General features: G+C 41.8%; 1 protein-coding gene across 1 annotated transcript in view; it reads right to left on the bottom strand.

The window, feature by feature from the left end:
* Positions 1-24053, bottom strand: part of LOC117498968 (multidrug resistance-associated protein 4-like) — a 30129-nt gene that overhangs the window by 4997 nt on the left and 1079 nt on the right. Inside the window, exons 2-19 of the mRNA XM_034151184.1 lie at positions 16430-16540; positions 16173-16293; positions 15644-15862; positions 15460-15549; positions 15115-15278; positions 14830-14955; positions 12896-13145; positions 12353-12460; positions 12027-12116; positions 11717-11908; positions 11363-11457; positions 10690-10776; positions 9348-9444; positions 8839-9051; positions 727-864; positions 516-553; positions 274-389; positions 20-166 (exon numbers count right to left, since the gene is read on the bottom strand). Coding sequence (XP_034007075.1) covers positions 20-166; positions 274-389; positions 516-553; positions 727-864; positions 8839-9051; positions 9348-9444; positions 10690-10776; positions 11363-11457; positions 11717-11908; positions 12027-12116; positions 12353-12460; positions 12896-13145; positions 14830-14955; positions 15115-15278; positions 15460-15549; positions 15644-15862; positions 16173-16293; positions 16430-16540 — 2402 coding nt within the window. The remainder of the gene's footprint in view (positions 1-19; positions 167-273; positions 390-515; positions 554-726; positions 865-8838; positions 9052-9347; positions 9445-10689; positions 10777-11362; positions 11458-11716; positions 11909-12026; positions 12117-12352; positions 12461-12895; positions 13146-14829; positions 14956-15114; positions 15279-15459; positions 15550-15643; positions 15863-16172; positions 16294-16429; positions 16541-24053) is intronic.

Genomic DNA, 24053 nt, shown 5'->3' with positions numbered 1-24053 from the left:
TCTTAAGTGCGGGGCTCACCTATGGGGTTGACGTCAAAGAAGCGAACAGGCGTGCGGATGACGGCGCTGAACATGCTGTTGTGCAGAGTTTGAGACGATCTGACCAGTCCGTGAAACAACACCAAACTGCGTATGTAGCCAAAGACCACCGCAGCCGCTGTCAAACCTGAGAGAAAGAAACAAGAAGACTGCAATTGAACATGCTCTACTTAATATCATGGACTTTAAAAACACCACAAACAGTATTTGTGGTGATAGGAAGGGAAGGCTCACCTGCATAAATGCCAAGGTGAAACGTGAGATCGGACTCTTGTTCTGAGCGAGTGTCATTGATGCCAGAGCCGAGGATAACATCTCTGGCTGTGCTGTTCAAGGACTCCCCTCTCGCCCTGTTGACACAGCATCAACAAATCAGACCAGGCGCACGGCAAACTAATACATATTACATGGTTCAAAAAACAACTTTAAAAAAACACGCGACTAGAGAGTGTGAATAGCCCTGGATAAACACTCACCAGTATGCGAGCCACCAGTCCTGCATTATATACGCACCCTATACATGGACGGTTTTTTGTTTTACTAGACATTTACTGTGGTACAAATCATTGATTAGCTTAGCACATCAAAAAGAAACATGAAGCACATATCTCAGTATGAGCTTTTTACAAAATAGATCAAATAAAGTTGCTTCTGGAGAATATGAAAGGCCTATGAGCCATCTCTTACCTCAGCTAGGACACTGATCAGCACTACAAACACCAGCACCGCAGGGCTGAGGCCTGAAGTGAAGTACTTGAGGTAAATGTGGCCGCTAACATTTCCTTCAGCTCGGCTCTCCTCTTCCACGCTGGGCACTGTTTCAGCCTGAAAAACAAAACGTTCTACATATTCATACTACTGGCTTCCACTTCATACTTTACTTTACTGTGCAGATTTGTACAAAGGACACTGGAACAAAGATTTTATTATGAGTTTTGTTTCAATGGACCCGACTTCTCAGACATTCTATTATCATAGAAACATTATGTAATAATTCCTGTTTACTGGTAATCCTCTTGTTTTTCCAGCACGTCTCCTAATTCCTAGAAATCCACTAAACTATGTTTCCAAGTTTGTTTTTTTCAAATTACACAACAGTGCATGTGCTATTTATAAAAAGAGGTGCTCAGTTCATAGAGGGGAAATGAGTTGAGTTAAAGGGGACCTATCATGCAAAATGCACTTTTGTACGTCTTTTATACATGAAAAAAGTAATATATTACATATTACATATTACTTTAAAAAAAAGTAATATATTACACTACTTCGTTACTCTCTACATAAAGTAACTCGTTACTTTACTCGTTACTTTACTCGTTACTTTACTCGCAGGGCCGGCCCGCCCCTCCCTACAGGCAGATCACGCAGACTGCTAAAGTTTCAAATGTTCTCTTTAGTTCAGTTTCCATTGTCGCATAAGACTAGGGATGGGTATCGTTAAGGTTTTAACGGTACTACTACTTTTATCGATACCGCTTATCGGTCCGGTCTTTTAACGGTACTCTTATCGGTTCTTTTGGAGAAAAAAAGGAGGTAAACAAACTATATGTTGTTTGTCAGGGACTACGAATGGAAATTAGCTCAAAGCAAAAATCCGGCATATTTAGACTTGAAGCATTATTTGTCTAAAGCAGGGCTATTCAATTAGTTTGGAATGGAGGCCGGTTGATGAAAATGATCCAAAGCAAGGGGCCGGGAAAAAGATGGCTTGAAATATGAGCAATCATATTTAAGAGCTTCAGATACAGTAAATACTACAACAGCATAGTGGAGTGCATATATTGTGTTTAATTCAATCAAACAACATAGCCCCAAGGCCTTTATAGATCTAAATGGCAAGTTCAGAACTCAGTAGGCCTACATGTTTCATTTGATTTCATTTAGGTGAAATGATCTAATCATTCACGCAGAGATGCAATCAATGACAGGAGTTGTCACTACAGTATAGTAGGTGGGTTCGAAACCCGAGTCCGTCGAAGTTTTCAGGCATTGTTTACCCCTCTATCTCTCAATGTAACACCCTCTCTGGAATAAAGGCACTATGGCACAAAAAAAAAAAAAAAAAAAAAAAAATCTTAAAAAAAAAAAATTGATGACTTTTTAACATTATACTCAAAGGGCCAGTAAATATCACCCCGGGGCCGGATTTGGCCCGCGGGCCGCCAATTGAATAGCCCTGGTCTAAAGGGTTCATTAATGTGCATTGTCCCTATTCAAATAAACGATTAAATGACAAATGAAAATAAACAAATTGTGAACAAAACTAACATTGCTTTTTATTTAAATGAAATACATAATATTTCACATCAAAAGAAACAACAACGTTTTAACAAATGGTATTAAATAGTGTGATGACAGAACTGTGAACAGAATGGCTGAAACTTTAACAAACTAAATAACTCAGTTACCTCTAATCATCAACCCATGTTTTTGTATCATTGAGTTAGCTCCGTGTGTTGCTGCTAGCATACATAACACCTGACGTGGAAACGTTACTCGTGGATGGGGCAACAGAGCTACTAGAAAGACAGTCAAACCCGGTGCATTCCTCCGTCTGAACGTGGAGCACTTTTGCTAAATGTTTAGACAAATTGCTCGTGTTACCGCCCTGACATGCTAAACTCTTATTGCACTTTAGGCAACGAGTGAGACGGGTAAAGTTGAACCACACCTCGGAACGCGTTCTCTCCGCCATCTCCGCCGTGTGTGTGTGTTGTAGTGATGTGTCGGTCGCGAACGAGCCGGCTCAAAGAGCCGGCTCTTTGGAGTGAACGACGGGAGCCGGCTCGCGCCCGCGAACGAGCCGTTTTTTTTTTTTTTTTTTTTTTTTTTTTTAGTAATACAGAATGATATGATGATCTCCGCGCTAGAGCTGCTCCGTGCATGCATGCAGTGACATGTAATATCCAAGGATTAGAGACTGTTGGATGCTGCTGTTTTGAGCATTGCAATACATTTATTTGCATTATGTTTTTTTATGATTAGAGACGGTTGGATGCTGCTGTACTGAGCATTGCAATATATTTATTTTCACTATGTTATTTATTTATGATTATCCTTGGGCTCAGCAAAGACTTGATGTCAGCTGTTGCTGTCTTTTTTTCGATAGTTAATACTGAAATAGAGCCCTGCTGTTTTGTCAGGGCCCTTTCTTTAAATATAATTTTAAAATGTCGATACAGTAGCCCCTTTTTTTAAATGTCTATGCTTAAGTTTTTGTGTTGCTATCTGCTTTGTGTAGCGTGGTTCTACAAACAAGTCTGTGCATTCATTGGGTGGTATCAGAGAGATACAAGGGTCTGTAAATGCAATGAAAACAATTGGCCACAGCAAATAATTGATATTAAACATGTAATTTTTACTTTTGAATACTTCAGTACAAAGGATGTATTGAATAATTTAAGTGATATGTGTACACATATAAATCATTAGTCAAAACAGGGCTACATTTGATTGAATTATAAAAGGTATAATATGTGGTAAACTGAAGAGCCGTTTGGGAGCCGAAAGAGCCGGCTCTTCTTGGTGAGCCGAGCCAAATGATCCGGCTCACCAAGAAGAGCCGGAATTCCCATCACTAGTGTGTTGCTGCATGTAGCAGCTGCGTGTGTGTAAACTGCCCCGCCCCCTCACACACAGACGGGGGAGAGAGATCTCTCGTCTGGATTGGAGAGATCGAAAATACAAAAAATGACGCATTTTGCAGTCTTTTTGCGTATTAGAAACGGAGTTGGCGACACTAAAACTGCAATATAATGTTTGTGTAGCAATAATACACATGACATATTTTTTAGATGTCTCCAGTACCGATAAAAAGACCGATAACGTCGGAGATTAACGGTACCACGGTCTTTAATAATTCAGCCCCGGGGCCCGTTTAATACCGGGGCTCGGTACCCATCCCTACATAAGACTGATCCAGATAGCTCTGACCATGGCTGTCCTCTGTCTCCTGATATCTGTATTTTGCGCAGTATATCTCTGAACGATGCGATGGTGATTCCACTGTGCAAATGGGCAACATTACCTCTACTATGAAGGATGCTACAAGCCTGTCCATCTCTGCTTTGGTTACCGGTCCTCCAAATTCTAATTTGTGCCGCTTCGGAGTCGGCGGCGGCGCACTCACAACATCCTCACTCTGGGTTCGGGGGTCCTTAGCTATTAGCTTCACCTTAGCATGTGTTCTTTGCAGGTGTTTGTTGAGGTTTGACGTGGTGTTTGCAGCAGTGGATAACAGCTTCTGGCCTGGACACAGTTTGCACCTCACCGTCACATTCCTGTCTATTCTTCGGACGAACTCAAAATAATGGGCATACCTCCACCCCTCGAAAGTTATCGCTGACTCTGCCATGTTTATGCAGCACTGCACGTGGAGATGTGGACGCGCAAGTCGCGCAGATTATGTACATATAAACCTGCGGCGGAAACCCCTCTTGTCTGTCAGTGTGATTATGACTGATTTTATAAAAGTAACGAAGTAACGCGTGTCGGGGCAATGTTAGTAACTGTAGTGGGATTACTGAATTATAAAAGTAACGCGTTACACTACTCCGTTACCGACAAAAGTAATATTATTACGCGTTACACCCAACTCTGGTCCCCGGTGTTCCAGGGAACTCACCAAGTGTCAGAAAACACAACCCTCTCTATTTTCCTCCATACCCAAATCTCTAAAAAAGGGGCTGCAACGGATCTGATAAAAACTGATCCAGATTTGAACACTTCAATGACGTCACAGAAGTGGCGCTACGGCTATTGGGCCAACTCTCCACCTAATCAGGGGAATGTGAGGTTGGGCCACGGCCGGCCATTGCCGCTCGAAAGCGCTGGAGACGCTGTAGTACATATGCCAGGCCTGTAAGTGGCGCTGTAGTCTGCCACAAAAGCAGCGAAGAAGACTTCCCGCGCATAGTTACCATGGTTACCCTTCTGTTTATTCTCCTTTTTTTCTCCCTCCCCGAGGCAAGCGTTTGCTCCCGCTGCTTTAATTCAATGCAATCCCTCCCCGTCGAGGCAAGCACTGTAATTCTCTCCGGTTAGTCCACCAGCAGATGACAAACACCCACCTCTCCGCCTCTTCCAAGGAACGAGGAGACCGTGCGGCAGAGTTTCAGTTAGGTTTTCTTTCGCCGGTCAAGATGTCTGTTAAAGTTGAAATCTTCCGGACAAAATTAGAAAAGTGCCGGTCAAAGGTCTTCTTTGTTATTTATTGAGCTTTAAAGCTCCCATGTCATGCTTTTCCGGTTATTACCCGTCCCCTTGTGTGTTATGAAGGTTTTTATGCATGTAAACGGTGTGCAGAGTCAAAACCCTCAAAGTACACCCTGTAGCGAGTAAAACTCTAACACAGAAAATACCTCCCCAAAACGCCTCGTTGGAGATACGTCACTGCCCATTTGATTCTTCCGGGTACCGCATGATGTCATGCGGTACCCGGAACGAAATGGACCAATCCCGAAGAGCTATGGCCACACCAGCAGCGGCGTGTTCCTCCTCCAGAGGTTCGAAGAACCGGCATTTCACAGACGAAAGCTTCCAAAACATTGCCCAGTTTGAGGCCGGATATGCACAGCTTGTTTGGACCGTTTGGAGCAGGGGAAGATCTGGGTATACAACCTGTAAGTTTGCATTGTTATTTGTGTATTTATCAAACAAGACTGTTTAAATGTGTAAACTGTGTTGGACTGCTAAGCCATTGACACAGTGCTAACTAAGTTGCTAGAGTTTCCATATATCAACTCTAATATCAGCAGATGGCCTTGCATACATGTATCTCATAGCAGGAGAATGTCTGCATTCACACACAAAATACCTATTGACAGTATACTCCGGGTGATTTGCCGGTCAGTCGCGAAACGTAATTACATTATAGCTGGCGTAGCGATCTAACACACGGAGCTAGAGCTAGTTTCGGTCAGAAAAACATTTTTGTGATGCTACGTTGCTAGCGTTTAAATATATACTACAATGTCAGCAGATGGCCTTACATGTTTGTCATGGCAGGAGAATGTCTGCAGTCACACACACGGAATACTCATACAGTATACTGTACTGTGATTTACCGTACATTGTGACCGTACATATACTGCATGTAGCTAACGAGGCTAGCTGTATGCTAGCGCAAAACAATGTATTCATGCAAGTTACATTGTATGGTAGCAGAATACCCGTATACGATTGCAATTATAAACACGTTATTGCTAGCCTAATATGAACCACTAGCTTTTGTTCATAGTAGTTTTATTACACTGCATTATAGTTGCCTTTCCTCCAAGCTAACGTTCATATCGTGTTAGCTACCAAGGTAAACAAAGCTAGGTTAGCATATTAGCAGGCAAGCTGTTCATTACACAACTACTACTAACTAATCTAAAACAACTAAGTTTCTCTAATATTTTGTGATTTGCATTTGATTTCGTCCAGCCAGATCCTGGCGGACAATCCATGACGGGGAAGGGATTCTACTACTACTGAGGGTGCTAAAAGGCACCGCACCGACTGTGCGCAGGCAAGATGCGAGGAGGAGGAATGGATGATATACCGTGTGTATATATGTATATTTATGTTCATTTTGTACATTTCTAAAAATAAAGTTTAATGGAAATACTTAGTAGGCCTATCCTTTCTTCCCTGAATTCATATATAGCAAACCATGATTTGATTTCTCATCAAACAGTAGTAGTTTATAACGGGTAAAAATAACTTACTCTTTGTTATGAGAGTAGCTCGTAGGCCACAACGGAAAGACAAGGAGACATACACGAGTTTACAAAACCACGGCACATTTATTGTGGTAAATGCAAAGATAGGTGGTTGAGAGGATCGCAGAGTTAGTCTTCCTGCAGCCGCTTTGGAGAGAGACTGTGTCCGGAGGTGTCCGTGATCGTGCTGATTAGCCTCTTCAGCTCCACCCCATCGTAAGACAAAGGCCCTGGGGCCGTCACACTCTTCTATAACAACAGTTAAAAATATATATGTATATAAAATATACCGCTGTACCGACGCCATGATAAGACTGATGTTACGCTGAGAGCAGCCGGGAAAAGCACTGACATGGGCGCAGCCTCTCTGGTGGTTGACTAATCAGAACGAGTGGCCGAGCTGACCAATCGGAGCACACTAGGCTCACAGGGAGGGAGGGGGCAAGAGCTCCAACGAGTCGTTTAGTGGAGAAAGTGAATACTGCTGAATACACATGCTTGACAGAGATGCTGTATGCGAAACCAATGTGAGTTTGGAAAATTGCACAGTATAAATCTATTTTAGTATACCTCAACAATGTAATTATGATCAGTGGAAATGGCCATGACATGGGCCCTTTAAAACAAATGAATAACGACTCTATAGGCCTATAATAATATAATAAAACACGGAGGACGGAGATCTATTTTTCTCCCCCTCTTCTGACTTCATCAGAGCACGGCTCCCCTCTCCTGCAGGGGGGCGTGGTCAGCTGCAGCTCACAGAATCAACCCCCTGCAAACACAGAGCTGGAGAACAGCACATAGAGTGAAATGAGGCATGGCTAAAATGCATGATCTGTTTGGTATTTTGAAAACAGAAACGTATAAATATACCTTACCCGACAATATATCATTTAAATATAGGATGATAGGTCCACTTTAAATGAATTCTTGCAGATGGAAATAGGTGTGATTACCTGACACTTGGCTATAAGATTTCTATTATGGAATCAACCTTGCAATTTCAGCTCTGCACTCACTTTATACAGGCTCATCTTCACTCTGATTTAACTCCACTTGTGGGATTTATATGGACACGTTTGTATACAGTCATGCCTTATAAAATGTCTTAAAGGGCCCATGTCATGCTTTTCCGGTTATTACCCGTTCCCTTGTGTGTTATGAAGGTTTGTATGCATGTAAACGGTGTGCAGAGTCACAAACCCTCAAAGTACACCCTGTAGCGAGTAAAACTCTAACACAGAAAATACCTCCCCAAAACGCCTCGTTGGAGATACGTCATTGTCCATTTGATTCTTCCATTTCGTTCCGGGTACGGCATGATGTCAAGCGGTACCCGGAACGAAATGGACCAATCCGTGGAGCCGTTACGTTACGTCCGCGGAGCCGTTACGTTAAGCCCCCGCTGATTGGTCCAAATTGACCAATCCACGGACTTCCTCACACACACATCTGTGTGCAGGGAGCAGGGAGCTCAGCTGATTTCTCCTCCCTGGCTGCAGGCTGATAACAGACAGTTGGGATCGCGGCGAAATTCTCTCTGCAGACCCATTCTCACAGCGTTTATCAACCTTTTTCTTACTCAATATCAAGCCACACTTATTGTTTTTACTTCGGCTGTGACTTTGTGTGTGCTCAGGATGAATTTGGCTGTGTATCGCTAACAAGGAAACAACACCTCCACGGAGCTCAGCGCGATTCACAACGTCCCGACCAATCAGAGCACACTGTGCTCACAGGGAGGGTGGGGGCTGGAGCTATTGGAGCTACAACGAGCCGTTAAAGGCAGAAAGTGAAATTCAGTGAATACACAGTTTACAGAGATGCTGTATGAGAAACCAATGTGAGTTTGGAAAAATGCACAATATAAATCTATTCTAGTATACCTCAACAATGGAATTATGATCAGTGGAAATGGCCATGACATGGGCCCTTTAAAGAAGGTATTATAGACCAGATTTGTTATACGGCAAAATAATGGTTACACTTAAGGTTGAAAGAAATGAGCAGGATGCTTATACAAATATAATACCAAACACTTGAAACAGTTGTAGAATAACCCTGAAAACACTTTATTTTGAATGGCACGTACCGGAAGCTGCTGGTCAGTGAATCTGCTCTCGGGCACCAGGAGGCTGCTCTGGGAACTGTTTGAGTTATTTGTCCTCTTGCTGAGAATGGACATTCTGTCTGGCTCTGGTGATCGAATGGAGCACTTCTGATCCTCGTCACTTCTCTGCAGGGACTGGAAGTTGAGTCCAGAGCTCTGAAGCTCGTTGTAGGTTCCCTCGGCCATGATGTGACCCTGGGAGAGACAAAGAGGTGACGCTGCTGGTGAATCCTTGGGGGAAATGTCTCAATGAGAAAGAAGCTAATATTGAGCTACACAACTGAGCTACATTAGCCAACTCAAATTCCACTCCAAAAGAAAACGAGGGTGCTGATCTTCCAGAGCAAAACAAGGTGTGTCACTCTTCAACCATTTGCAACTGCAACAGTGATGCAGAGCAATATTACATCCTGCATATTCGTCCTCATACTGCCTTTCGTACTGTGTCTACGAGAAGTGTCTTCAGTTTCAAAAGCTCAGAAAGCACCGACCTCCTTGAGGACGATGATCTGGTCGGACGCCTGCAGGTACTGAAGCTGGTGGGTGACCAGGATACGACACTTGTTATTCAGCAGGCCACAGATACACCTGAGGACACACAGACACAATACACTCATTAAGTAAATAATAACGTCTGTTTATTCAGTCAGATGAGCTTCTCTTAGAACTCATTGGAGTCTAAAATTCACTTTTAACACTGCACATTTCTTTCCTATCAAGTTTTTTGGCACCAGGTTTTGAGGATGAGCTTTTGTCACTTTGTTCAATTATATCTGAACCATGTGACCCACATTTCCAAACCAGCACATTTTTGAGTGAGCTGTAGACAGATACTTTTGTCCCACAATGCATTTGTTTAAGACACTTATTGTCAATTATTCACAGTGTTGAGATCTCCATATTAAGTTGAATACTTAAAACGAAAGTGAATTATAATCAAATATAATCAATTATATTCTTGTATAACCCACAATGAAAATGCTTCATATTTTATGATTTTCTATATTTACAGTATAAACAAAACACAAGTGGTTTGTTAAATTGAGATCGAGGCCTATAATGGTTTATGGGTGTCACTGATAAGAGAGGAGGCAGTTTCTTCCCTCTTCCTACAGCGGTGCACAAGGAGGTGGGCTCCTGACTTAGTGAAAAAGAACTGAGGCCCCAAAAAAGTGGTTATGTCATAGCCGAGAATAATATTTTCCAGTCCTGCACACTAGGGGTCATTACCTTTTTACACAAACATGGGAAGGTGTGTCTTATGCCATAGCCATAGAATGAGGAGCTGCCTCTGAATGTTGTCAGGCTATAGGGGTGAATGTTAGCCCCTTCGATCCGTGAGGAGATTCCTTTGGATTATGTCGGAAGACTTTAATGTCTAAACTATGAATTAAGGTTTCAGATTAGAAAATGACCACCACATGATATGTTTTATATTATTGTCATGTTGTAACGAGAGAAGGTAGAAATAAACTGATCCCACCTTTTGGATTGGGACAACTTAAAAGACATCTGCGCTATCCTCTCCTGCTTGAAAGGTAAGAAATGCACACTGCCACACTCACACTTAGGTAGGGTCACATCTCATTACTGATATCAAAATCCTTCGGGATCGCTTAAACAGATTTAGCGGGTCGTCTGAATTGAAACAGCAGTTAATTGAACCTGGTTCTCCTGGAGTTAATAGAGGTGAGATCTTGCTGACGTTGGTGGATCTGAGCCAAGCAGTACACTTACATTGACTCAATAACTTCTGTTAGGTCAATTAGTAGGTCTGAGTAATTTGCCGGAATAAATTATCAGGACTCCCAAGACCCACAACAGGTCACTCACTTTTCAAACAGGTGTCTCCCAACCTCTGCGTCCACAGCACTCAGAGGGTCATCCAGCAGGTAGATGTCTGCGTCCTGATACACAGCCCTGAAAACACACACACACACATTCCAATAAGCCCAAACATGATTTGAGTAAATATGAACTAAATCATAAACTAATCTACGGAAGTAAAAACTAACGTGGAAAGTTCTACCAAGCGTGTTTCTACTTAAAGGTGGGGTAGGTAAGTTTGAGAAACCGGCTCGAGATACACTTTTTGTTATATTCCATGGAATGCTCTTAAGATATTCATTGCTATCGGGATGTTAAGTGCTTTGACAAAAAATCCATAAAAAAATTTCATCTGTGGAAGCACGACCAATCATTTTAGCCGGCCCGGCTAAAATAACTGGATGGCCTACCTGCCTGTCAGCCTTCCATCTGTGCACAAACTTATCTCGTGCCCTCATTGGTCATGTGCGCGTTCGTGTGTGTTGGAGGAGGGGCTCTGTAAGGAAGTGGCAGATTTTTCCGGTTGTGTATTTTCAAATTCCAGCGATCTCGAGCTGGTTTGTCCAAAATTACCTACCCCACCTTTAAAGTTGCTGGCCTCTTGATATTGAGGCCAAATATACATATTCATTTTTTGGAAGTGTTATTTTTGTTTAACAAGAGATGATAGTTGTCTCACCTGGCCAGGTTGACCCGAGCTTTCTGTCCCCCGCTGAGGGTGGCCCCTCTGTCCCCGATCAGTGTCAGGTCTCCATCTGGGAGCAGCTCCATGTCCTGCAATCACACATAATGAAGGTTTAGTACAAATACAATATATATGTGCATGCCCTGTTAGCTTTCTTTTTTGTATGTCTTAGTTGAAAATCTTGGCATTTCAGGCAAATCTTCTTCAAAGTAAAACACTAGTCTTCCCGACTGCACTTTTTAGTGATTTGCAGGTCAGCAAATTAACATTTCTAACTAAACATTGATGGGTTGCAGGTGGGTTTGATATTACATCATTTATGAGGAAGGGCACTTTGTTGTATCTCACCCTCTTGAGAGCACACGCCCTGAGGACTCTCTGGTACCTCTGGTGGTTAAACTCTCTTCCGAACAGGATGTTACTGCGGACGGTTCCGGGGAACACCCAGGGCTGCTGCGCGGCATATGTCAGCTGACCTTTGACCTTGAGGTTTCCCGAGTCACGAGGCAGTTCTCCCAGGATGGCACTCAGCAGAGAGGACTGGTAGGAACAGGGAATGGACCGTTTTAAATATGGTTAGTGCTCAGACAAAACTCCGTAGGCCAGTTTTAGGCCTTCATAATCCAGAAGATGAAGTAGTCTACACCGCTGTACTGACCTTTCCGGCACCCACTGGGCCAATTACAGTCAGAAGTTCGTGAGACTTCACTGTGATAGAGATGTTTTGCAGCGATGGAGCATCCAAACTCTGCAGGATACAAAAAACACAGTAATTGAGTTACAATTACCAGATAGAAATTCTTGTATTTCACAACAGATGTGGCATTTAGTCACATTGTTTAAAACCACACCACAAGCCTCTGGGTTCTAACACAAGGTTCAAGACTTGCAATGTTTGCAATACACTGCATCAAAGCACACACATATTCTGTAAGATGACATTTACAGTAATGTCAGAAAACGTTTTAGGGGTAAAATAGTCACCTTATCCCAGTAGCAGGTCATCTTCTTAATCTCAACAGAGTTGTCCTTCTTTTCCTTGAGAGAAAGCCCACAGCTTTTCCTCTCAATCTCCTCCAGCAGAAGAAATCCCTGGAAGTGGTTAATGGACACAAGACTTAGAACTATTGTCACTGTGACCTATAATTCCAACCTATAATCTGTTGTTGCAGTTGTTTTACTACCTACAGGGTCACTCATAAACTCTGATATTAGGATTCAGGTTGTGAAGAGAGTGTCTTGGACGTCCTTGTGTTATTTAATGTGTTACTGATCATTCACTAAGGACACAGCAAGATTTAAAATGCGCACTAGTTGTTCCCCCTAGTTTGCAGATAATCCTTATCTTTGGTGTCTTTGCTGGATTTTGAAAGATCAGTTACACAATGACCCCGTTTACTGTGGGCCAGTAACAGATTACACAAACCTGTTATCTGTGGTAGAACAACCAGCCATTCAGGACTTCAATTATGTGCAAAGTAATTCACTTAGACACATCTCTAAGGTAGAAATAATTAACCAAATTACCTCAATTCTGCGAACGCTAACCGCAGTCTCCGACAGCTTCTCAATGGCCAGTGGGAAGAACAGGGTGACGGTGAGCTTGATGGTGCCGTACAGGGAAACTGTGACAAACACACTGCTGGCATCGAGGGTGTTCCCCAGGAGAACGTAGACAGTGAAGGTAATAAAGACTATGATCTTGCTGCTGGCAAAGAAGGAGGCCATGTTGAGTCCTCGTAGGTAGGAGCTCTTCAAAATCTGCCTGATTTCTTTCCTGGAATAGAAGACAACATGAGGAAGGTCAAGATCGTGACACATAAATCAAATGACACAAAGGCACCATCTTATATCCCTTTGTGCATGCTTTTATTAATGAGTAAGCATGTAGATTCCTAAATTCTCAGTTAATGCAAGTGAGTCTGGACCTGCTTATTTTACAAAAGTGTGCGATAGCATTACGAAACACCCGTAATCTGGCAAAAATGTGCAGAGAAAATTCCTGCAGTTCTGTCAAAAAAACAGGGAACTTCTACAACAGAAAAGACACTAAACTTTACAACAAGGAAGATTTAACTTGTGCTTATCTAGATACAGCAGTCAAATGTTCTCACGTTTAAAAAAAATAAAAAGAAATGTCATTGTAAATGAATACATCCTGTTATTTTTAAAAGCTCTAGGATTTCCAAATGGTTTCATAGAAAGGAGTTAATGTGTAAATAAGAGTGTCTGAGTCAGAGTGTCAATGATTATCCAACCCCTGTAAAACTAAAAGTGACAAGATACACATAATCTTATATGTTATATGTCAGGGACTACGGATGGAAATTAGCTCAAAGCTAAAATCCGGCATATTTACACTTGAAGCATTATTTGTCTAAAGTGTTCATTAAAGTGCATTGTCCCTATTCAAATAAACGATTAAATGAAATGAAATCTTATATGATAGAGGACTGATTAGGTTGTTTTAGGACCAGTCATTAAAGCACTTTTCCTCTGATCCACTTGTTCGTAAAGGTTTAAACACCGCTCTATTTTAACAAAATAAAGCTAATAATTCAGTCTGGGTCTCTGAGCATTGAGGAGAGTCATCTGATAACATCATCTAGAGTCTAAGGTTATCACAATTTGTTGGGTGTATTGACAGTTGACTAAATAAGACAAATACCACATGGCCTGAGCATAATCTGGGAGCCATGTATCTCTTTCATGCGATAGAACCCTTTGATGTTGTGGTTTATAAATGTTTGCGAGAATAAATGAAAATTAAAAAAATGTTTCTGCAACATTAAAGTCAACCTAATTTATTATGATTAGTATAAAGCTGTGGTTCTTCCTTGGAATGACTGCTCTGTTTTGACACAGTGCATTGAGGCTGCAGCTGTGGCGGAGAGGAACCCACTGACACTGGGAAGTCTTACCAGGTTTTGTAAGGCCAACCTGCGAGCCAAAAACAACAAACCGTAGGTCACAGGGACCCTAAGCTGATCTTTCAGGCTGACGACAAGGATACATACGGGAGGACAGAATCCGGGAGGACAGAATCCAGTACGACACGCCGTAAACAAACCGACAGAGGAGATGAGCTAACAATACAACACCTACTGAAAGCTGAGAATCAGGATTAACCAATGACGCTGTGACGAAATGCTTCCCCTTGATTTGAAGGTAAAAGCTGTGCTGAACAGCTGGCTGAACAGCTGGCTCCAACCTAACGCAGATATTTGACACTCCGCCACCACTTTGGCCAACGCCAAAACTCAAGTCTAGAGAGGGTGGAGCACCAGACTGAATTAAGTTCTGAAGTAAACTGCATAGGATTGATATTCTTTCCAAAGTTAGTGGACATATGATGCACATGTTCCTGTGGTCCCAGTTCAAATGAATAGCCCATTTTATCGCTGCGGAAACTATTACAAAGATTGTTAAGTCTGTTCTAAACAAAACAGTTGCATCCTTACCTTCTGACGTCTGTAACCAGAGCTGAGAAGGGTTTCTCCCAGGCGTACATCTTGATGATCCTGATGCCAGACACCACTTCGTTCATGATGCGGATTCTGTTGTCAGCAAGGACTGCCGTTTTGCTCCTGTAAACAAAGTTTTAAAAATACAGGAATATTAATAAATACCCCACTTTTCCCAAACTTATGAGAAATCTGCGTTACTTTGAACGAAAAATGTCCAGATAGAACAAATAAAGAGCAAACAGTGCCACCTTGCACTTCTTAAGTTTCTTTGTTGCGTACCTGAAGATGCCAAAGAGCTTTCCAAACACTGTCTGCACAGGCATCATGAGGGCAAGGACTGCCACACCTGCCAGACACGAGGGTCCGATCTGGCACCATAGTAACACGATGATCACCATGGCCTGCAGTGGTCCCAGCCACAGGTAGTGCAGATTCAGTGTAATCTATCGAGACAATTAGTAATCGTGAGTCCAATTCCAACAAGCCTGTATTTCATTTTTTTTTTTTCACAAGGCTTTGTGATGAGGTGCAGTGTTCAAACATGGCATAGTAGACACTTAACATACACACTAACAGTTTATTTTATTCAACATGGTGCCAGTGTTATCCCTGATCTAGCCTTACCTCATCAAAACGATTGACGTCATTTGATAAGAGGTTGACGATTTGTCCCGTGGTTGTTTGCCCCATGGATTCACTGCTGAGGCCCAGAGCCTGATGAGAGACAAGTCACCTGTCTGGTAAATAATACTCAAACAATTCCCAGCATATTTATAGGAGTGGAAATTGTGCTTGCCCCATCACTGACCTTCTTGTATATCATGTGACACATGGCCACTCTGATCCTCATGCCTGTTCTTTGGACATGGTAATAGTAGAGATGTTGGAGAATGGTCAGTGCGAACGTGGAGATGGACATGGAAGCTGCGTAAACATACACCATGCACAGACTCGTCTGCTCGTCATAATTCTCAAAGAACAGGATCACTTCGCCCAGAAGAAGAGGCTGGATAACTTTGATTGCTTCCTTTATGTCAAAGAGGGACACAAATGCATTACGACACTGGATGCCATCGGCGAAACTCTTCAACTGCAGCTTCCTACAACTTTTTCGTCAAATTACATAATACACTAAATTGCCCGGGCCCCAAGATATTTGTCTGACATGCTTGTCAAATATGCCAAAAGAGATTAACTGTCAGCTGTTCTCAAAAAGCTTTCAGTTTAGTTTGAGTAGGATGAATACCTTTGGGTATACCAATCTACTTCTTATCCTCCCCCCACAATGAATTACACTTGGAAAAATGTAAAGTAGGATTTAAATAGCCAGAACATACCAGTGAAAATGTAAACAACCCAGCCATTGCGTATGACATCCCGTAGCACTTAATGAGAACTCCGGTGAGATTTGGCTTCCGGAGCTCCTTCGTAGCCTTTCTGACTTCATGGTCCCAACATCTGCAACATTGAAAATGCAGCATGTTCATTCTGTACAGTAACATAGTGAATTAGTGGTTATTGTTGGCTCCACATGCATGCATACAGACTTAGACTTTTGGGAGGTGTCCAACAGTGCATCACGGTGATTTAGTACCTGTGTAGTTCCTCTCCCAGCACTTTGGACTGATCCTCTGGAAGAACCCTGTACATGTCATTTTCCTCCAACCTCCTTTTCTGGCCGAGCTGCAGCAACGGGACTAACCAGCTGGAACAGACGGTTAGAAACACTTAGGGGTGATGCCACTTAAACAGAATATGACTCACACAAGTGTCATTGTATTTTTGTATCGCTTAAGTATTCAATGGAGAGGCTAACACCATTACAGGTTGTGATGCAGATGCTACTTGCAGATACATCCTTTGACAGCAAGTGTGCTTACTTACTTGTTTTTCTAATAGATGGGTCAGATCTGATTAGCTTTACATACATTAATCTATTAGGCTTTCAATGCATATCACACAGACTTTTCCTTGGCACTTATTTAAGAATAAGCATTTCATTTTTCGTAAACGCTTAACAAAATATCTCAGAATTGTTGTGTGCAGGTTAGAACTAGAAAATGCATTTCCTGCAGAAAATGCATGCGAATGCTGTAAACTGTGAACATTTGTGGCTGAATTTAGCTGAAAATGCAGAAAAAGCTGAATATGTTATTAGCTGAATGGTAGCTGCTTTTAGCTACAAAAATGCAGAAAAAGCTTAATATTTAAAAGAAAAGGTTTTAAAAAAGGTATAAACAACATGTATAGCCTTGATGTCCTGAAATAGCTGAATAATGTAATAGTTGAATGGTTTCTGCAGCTGAAGATAGGCTGAAGGAGTTAAATATCAGATGTAAGTAGTAGTGAATGAATTTGTATTAAAAAGAGAAAAGAAAGTAAAAAGGCTTGGGAAAGCAGCAGAATATTTTGACTGCAAACTTTTCGACTAAAACCATACGTCACCAATAATGTATAAAATATGTGGAACCTGTTGAAGTCAGTATGAAGTCTCCATCAGACAGAAAAGAATAGTGTGTCCAGAGATCAAAGGTTTCCATGGTGTCTGTTCTGATTAGATGATGTCACTCAGGTGTGTGTGTGGCTCCAATCTGCCCATCAACACCATGACAACCAACTGCAGCACTGAGTCCCATAAGAATGCATTGAGGAGTATATCTGACAATTTTGCCACCTGTTCAAAAACTATGGCTCCTATACAAAAATGACCAGACCGTGAGCATCAGGGAACCCCAATGAACTGATATATGGTTTTTTTGGGGGTTTTGTGTGTCAAATGTGAAGATGGGAGCAGTTTGTCTAAAGTTGACTTCTCTCTGTTCTGAAGAAAGTTCCGGTCAAATTTAACATGGGAGTCTATTGGGAGCTAGGTGGACTTTTTGTCACTCTGATCACTATTGGGCCAGAACGGTGTGTCCGTTTGAGATGAAGGCAATTGAGCAGGCCAGACTAATAATGCTCCTGAAATCTTTTGAAATTATTTGAATAGATTGTATATTTTGGCTCTGAGAGCAGTTTTAAAATATTTTTTTCCTTAGATTTTTAAGACCCTCTACACTCTAAGTCAGGGCTATTCAATTAGTTTAGAATGGGGGCCGGTTGATGAAAATTATCCAAAGCAAGGGGCCGGCTAGAAAAAAAAAATTGCTTGAAATATGAGCAATCATATTAAGAGCTTCAGATACAGTAAATACTACAACAGCATAGTGGAGTGCATATATTTTGTTTAATTAAATCAAACATAGCCCCAAGGCCTTTATAAATGGCAAGTTCAGAACTCAGTACATGTGAAGCTAATATAACCATCAACATCATTGGATTTAGATTAAATGATCTAATAATTCACACAAAATAGCAATTTAGGGCCATACACAAACAACAGTGCATATTATGGTATAATAAAAATAAATACATGTGAGCCATACCACATCAATTGCTTAATTAAAAGCAAAAACAATTATCAAAAGACTTGTATTAATTACAAAACCACAACACACAGCCTTTTAAAACTCAAACCTTTTTTGATTAACATAGTGATAACTGACATACAGTCTGCAACCAACTTGGCAGATATGTGCCATCTAATGAGAGAAATGGCATTTTTTCCATTTAGCAAGAGCAGGGAAGTCGGGAGTATACGTTGTCATGGCAATACGCATACAGTGATGCAGATGCTGGTCAGTGAGGGATGCGCGATTATTAGTTTTTATGGCATTCATGTGTGAGAATGCCGATTCGCACGTGTAAGTCGAGCCAAACATTGTGAGGACAAAAAGTGCAAGACCCCTTGAATGAGGGAATTTCTCGTAGCTGACTTCATGAGTCCAGAACTTTTCAGAACCTGCCAGCTGAAATGACTGTCGCAGGTCATCTGATGACTGAATGTCAATGAGTTCGAGTTGTAAAGACGCCTCATTTAATGTCACAATCAGCTCCTTTCCTTTCAGTGCAAACTCTCCCTCTACATTCACAGAGAAAGGGTCCTTCACAAATCTCATCACTTCAGCCGGGAGACTGAAATGTTCAAACCTCGCGGCAAAGTTGGTTTTCAATGCGTCCATAAATCCAGTCATCACCTCGGTGATTTGTAAACCTGCAGTGTGCAGTGTTGGAAAATGGAGCATTTTGCCTGGACATAAATCCGTAGAAAAAAGTGTGAGCTTTTTTTGAAACGCATGGAGTCTCTCCACAAGTTGTGTGACCATTTTATCTCTGTCCTGCAGCTCCAAATTGAGTTGGTTCAGATGTTGGAAAATGTCGCTCAAAAAGCAAACGGCAGCGTAAAACTCATCATTCTCTATCAGACACAGAAAGGCGTTGGCTTTTTTGTGTTTTGAATTGCGGAGAAACGCCATGATCTCCTCCTTAAGTTCACAAAATCGTTTCAAGACGTTTCCTTTGCTTAGCCATCTAATGTCACTGTGCATGAGCAAATCATTATATTGAGCTGACATGTCTGACAACATCTGGCGGAAAAGGCGGTGCTGTAAACTGGAGTTACAACGAATAAAGTTAATAATCGCCATGACAGAGTCCATTGTGTTTTTTAACTCACCACTTAGTTTTGCGCACAGGAGGCTTTGGTGGATGAGGCAATGAAGCGATCTCAGCTGTGGAGCCACATCTGCCAGCCTAGCGGACAGTCCCTGTGTTCGGCCCGACATCGCAGGTGCCCCATCCGTTACAAGCATGTTAATACGATCCAATTCCAACTTGTGCTCCTTGAAAAACGAAACCACTTTGTGGAACATCACCTCACCGGTCGTGTGTCCATCCAAAGGAATTAATCCAAGTAGATCCTCCCGAAAGCACTCACCATCAAAAAATCTAACATAGAGGCACAGTTGTGCAACATCGCTGCTGTCAGTGGATTCATCAATAGCTAGCGACATAACCTCCGCCTTTCTCAGTTTGTCCAAGAGAATCTCAAAAACGTCCGATGCAAGGGTCTCCACTCTCCTTGATGTTGACGTGTCAGAAATCGGAATGTTCTTAATTGAGTCAATAACGCTTTTTCGGATTTTCTCATCTGCAACCACTTCCTCAATTGATGCAAGCATACACTCTTTGACTGTCTCTGCGTCCGTAAAAGGCCTTTTCTTTTTTGCCTAATACCCAGGCCACTCGTAGGGATGCTGCGGTAGCTCTCTCTTGGTCAGTGCAAGCCCGAAACAGGGAGCTACGTCTTTGGTCATAGTACAAAGTTAACCCCAAAATCTTCTGGCGGCGAGCATCAGAGCCCGCTGGAAAAGTGGCGTCAAAGTTGGCGTGAGCTGTCTTAAAATGCCTTCTCAAGTTGTACTCTTTACACACCGATAAACACTCATTACAGATTAAACACACGGGCCTTCCACTGACATTTACAAACAAGTACTTCTCTTTCCACTCGCTGTTGAATTGCCGGTTTTCGGTGTCAACCTTTCGTTTTTTTAACGTAGAAAGAGACATTTTGATATCCAACTATGCTGACCAGGTTTGATGAATCGTACCATTGGCGCGAAACCGTTGAAGGTGCGCGAGCTTGTAGTGAAGGGCAACGCGAGCCACGAGGACGCGCGCAGAGACGCAATAAATGACAGGAGTTGTCACTACAGTAGCTAGTAGGTGGGTTCGAAACCCGAGCCCGCCAAAGTTTTCAAGCAATGTCTTCCCCTCTATCTCTCAATTTAACACCCTCTCTGGAATAAAGTCACTCTGGCCCAAAACATTTATATAAAAAAAAAAAAAAAAAAAAAAAAAATTAAACTTTATTTTAAAAATTAAACTTTTTAACATTATACTCAAAGGGCCAGTAAATATCACCCGGGGGCCGGATTTGGCCCGCGGGCCGCCAATTGAATAGCCCTGCTCTAAGTGATGATGTCACGCACTCTAAAATCTAAAACAGCCTGTACATTTACCAAAACTTAAACGTTGATAATATAAGTAAAAAACCGTAAAAGATATCAAAAATAAAAGTAAAGTTTGAATAGCTGAAGGTGTTGTGATCATTTGAAAGTTGGAATGAAGTGTCAGGGGTGGGCATTTTACGGCCCGCGGGCCACATCCGGCCCGTTGGCCGGCCTTGGCCGGCCCGTGTGAGGTTGATCATAAATTATAACATAATGAAAAAAACAGCAACCTTTTCAAAATAAAAGCGTAAATACTTTTCTAACTGTGTTGCTTTTATTTTGAAAAGGGCACTGCTGTTTTTTTTATTTATTTACGTAAACGCGCATGCCGTGAACAGCTACGAGTGATGCTGGCCGGCTAGTCCTCGAAATGTCCGCTCAGGGCAAAAAAAGAAAGATCGATACTGAATGCCGCGTTTTCAACAAGACATGGACCGCTAAGTATTTATTTACAGAAGTGAAAGGTAAAGCTGTGTGTTTAGTTTGTGGTGCGCAGGTCGCTGTGTTCAAGGAGTACAATTTGAGTCGCCACTATGCTACCAAACACGCAGATAAATACAAGAACCTGTCTGAGGAAGAGCGGGCAAAGGGATCGGATGCTTTGCTAGCTAAGCTGCAAAGCCAACAACACATTTTCACAAAACATTCCACATCCAGAGATGCAGCTGTCAAGACGAGTTATACCTGTTAAGCCCCGAGCCTGTTTTTCATGTTTCAGGCTCGAAAATGACATGCCCAAAACAAATGACTACAACTTCACTTCTAAAAGGGTTATATGAATAATTTCTTTTCTCAAAGCAAGGTTACATCTGTGAGTTGGATGTAGAAGTGTCAGAATCAATATAGATTTTTCTCAGTCAGAGTAAATTCAGATGGAACATAGTAAAAAAAGGTAAATTCTTACCTCCGCCTACAAAAAACCCATTACTTATAGTGAAAACCACCCTTGGATGATGGGTTAGTAGACTAAAAGCTATAGGAATCCAAACTATAACATATAATAAGTACCCTGTATCAAGATTGAGGTAAAACAAGTTAAATTTGACCTTTTTAGAGAGATTTAGCAAAAAAAAGTTCCAGGCGGAATAGGCTTTCGGCACATTTGGGTATATCTGGTTCCATCAGTGCCATTTGACCTTTTTCAGGTACCAGACTATAAAAATTATGTATTACATTGAATTATCACCATAGGTATTCATTCCATTCAAAGAAAAAAAATTAAAATAAAAAAAATTAATAAAAAATTTAAAAAAAAGAAGACCCGCCGATGGGGGCGTTGGGGCTTAACAGGTTAAAAGTAAACCGTTTTCGGACGGAGAGTTCATTAAGGAGTGTTTGAAAGTGCCGCTCTCCCGACGCACTGTTATGAGGAGAATTGAGGACATCGCGGGAAATTTGGAGCTTCAGCTGCAGAACAGAGCGGTCAACTTTGACTTTTTTTCCTTGGCTTTGGATGAGAGCTGCGATGTACGTGACACTGCCCAGCTACTCATCTTCCTACGTGGGATAACTACAGACTTCAAAATCACGGAGGAGCTGGCAGCCATGCAGTCAATGAAAGGTACAACAACAGGGAGTGATTTGTTCACGGAGGTAAATGCATGTGTGGAAAAGTTGGGACTGAAATGGGACAAGCTGACAGGCATGACAACGGATGGTTGTCCAAATCTGACAGGGAAAAATGTTGGACTATTGAAGAGAATGCAGGATAAAGTGACAGAAATTAACCCTGATTAGAAATTGGTATTTTTGCATTGTATTATACATCAGGAAGTGTTGTGTAAGTCAGTGTTAAAAATTAACCATGTTGTTGATGTTGTAACTAATATAGACAGACAGTTTGTTGCACTTTTGGAGGAAAGTGAGACTGAACATCGTGACATACCCTACCATGCAGCTGTCAGGTGGCTCAGCCTGGGCAAAGTGCTGAAAAGAGTATGGGACCTGAGAGAAGAGATTCAAGACTTCTGTGTGAAGAAAGGAAACGACATCCCACAGCTTTCAGATGCAGACTGGATGGCAGACCTTGGTTTCGCTGTAGATGTGACTGCACTAATGAGTGAACTAAATGTCAAACTGCAAGGCAAGGGCCTTTTTGTGCATGACATGTACAGTGCAGTGAAGGCTTTCATGAGAAAGCTGCAGCTTCTCTCAAGCCAAATGGAGGACAACATTCTCACGCACTTGCCAACACTGAAGGAAGCCACACCATCAGCTGATCACCTCCAGAGGTACTCATCCATGTTAGAAGCACTGCATGGTGAGTTTTCAAGGCGATTTAAAGACTTCAAAACAGTTGAGAATAAAATGAACATGATCTTTTCCCCATTTACATGCCATGTGGATGATGCACCCAGTGATGTTCAGCTTGAACTCATTGACCTGCAGTCTGACACACTTCTGTCAGAGCACTTTAGGTCAGTCTCACTGCCTGAGTTTTACGCTTCCCTGAAAGAGGAGAACTTTCCACACATCAGGAGACGTGCTCAGAAGATGATGGTCCTCTTTGGATCTACCTACATATGTGAACAGACATTCTCAGTGATGAAGTTCAACAAATCCAGATACAGATCCTCTATCACTGATGATCACCTCTCAGCTGTCCTTCGCATATCCACCTCAGACATTGAACCAGATTTCCGTGCACTTGTTCAAGCCCAAGACAGACTGGATTTTTCTCAATGAACAAGTAAAATGAACTAAAAAACAAAAATCAAAAGCACTCATTTCTTTTTGTATAAAGCTGATTCATTTCTTATCTTTAACATACTGTAAAACACCTTTTCAGTATTGGTATATTGAGCAGAATTAAGTTCAACTTATTTTTGATTCGGCCCCCCAACACAGCTCGAGTTTCTGAAGTGGCCCCTTGTAAAAAATAATTGCCCACCCCTGGTCTAGCTGAAAGTATGTGGAAGGAGTAGCATTTGGCGCAAGGTGTAGGAAAAGAGGATTTGAAGGCATCTCCCATTGACTTCCATGTTAAAAAAAGAGTTTAAAAAGCTGAATATTTCAAAAAGTATAAAATATTTTTAAAAAGTTGAAGGTTTCCCATCGATTCCTGAACAGGCTGAATAGTTTGATATTTGAATGGTTTCTGTAGCTGAAAGTAAACTGAAGTTATGGAGAGCCAAAGTATTGGTGAAATAAGGGGAAGAATAAAGAATTGAAGTACTATAGTGGAATGCTGTGGCACAGCATTCGCACTAATTACATCAACTCATTTGAAAGCTGCTCTGCAATTGGATTGTAATGGCTGTAAATTCTAACTGATTTCCATATGACCCCAGTCTCCTGTATACAGTAATATATTCCTTGTTTTTGACT

Source organism: Trematomus bernacchii, unplaced genomic scaffold, assembly GCF_902827165.1.
Source record: "Trematomus bernacchii unplaced genomic scaffold, fTreBer1.1, whole genome shotgun sequence".
Lineage (NCBI taxonomy): Eukaryota > Metazoa > Chordata > Actinopteri > Perciformes > Nototheniidae > Trematomus > Trematomus bernacchii.
The sequence above is the reverse complement of the archived record's forward strand: the minus strand, read 5'-3'. Positions and strand labels throughout refer to the sequence as shown.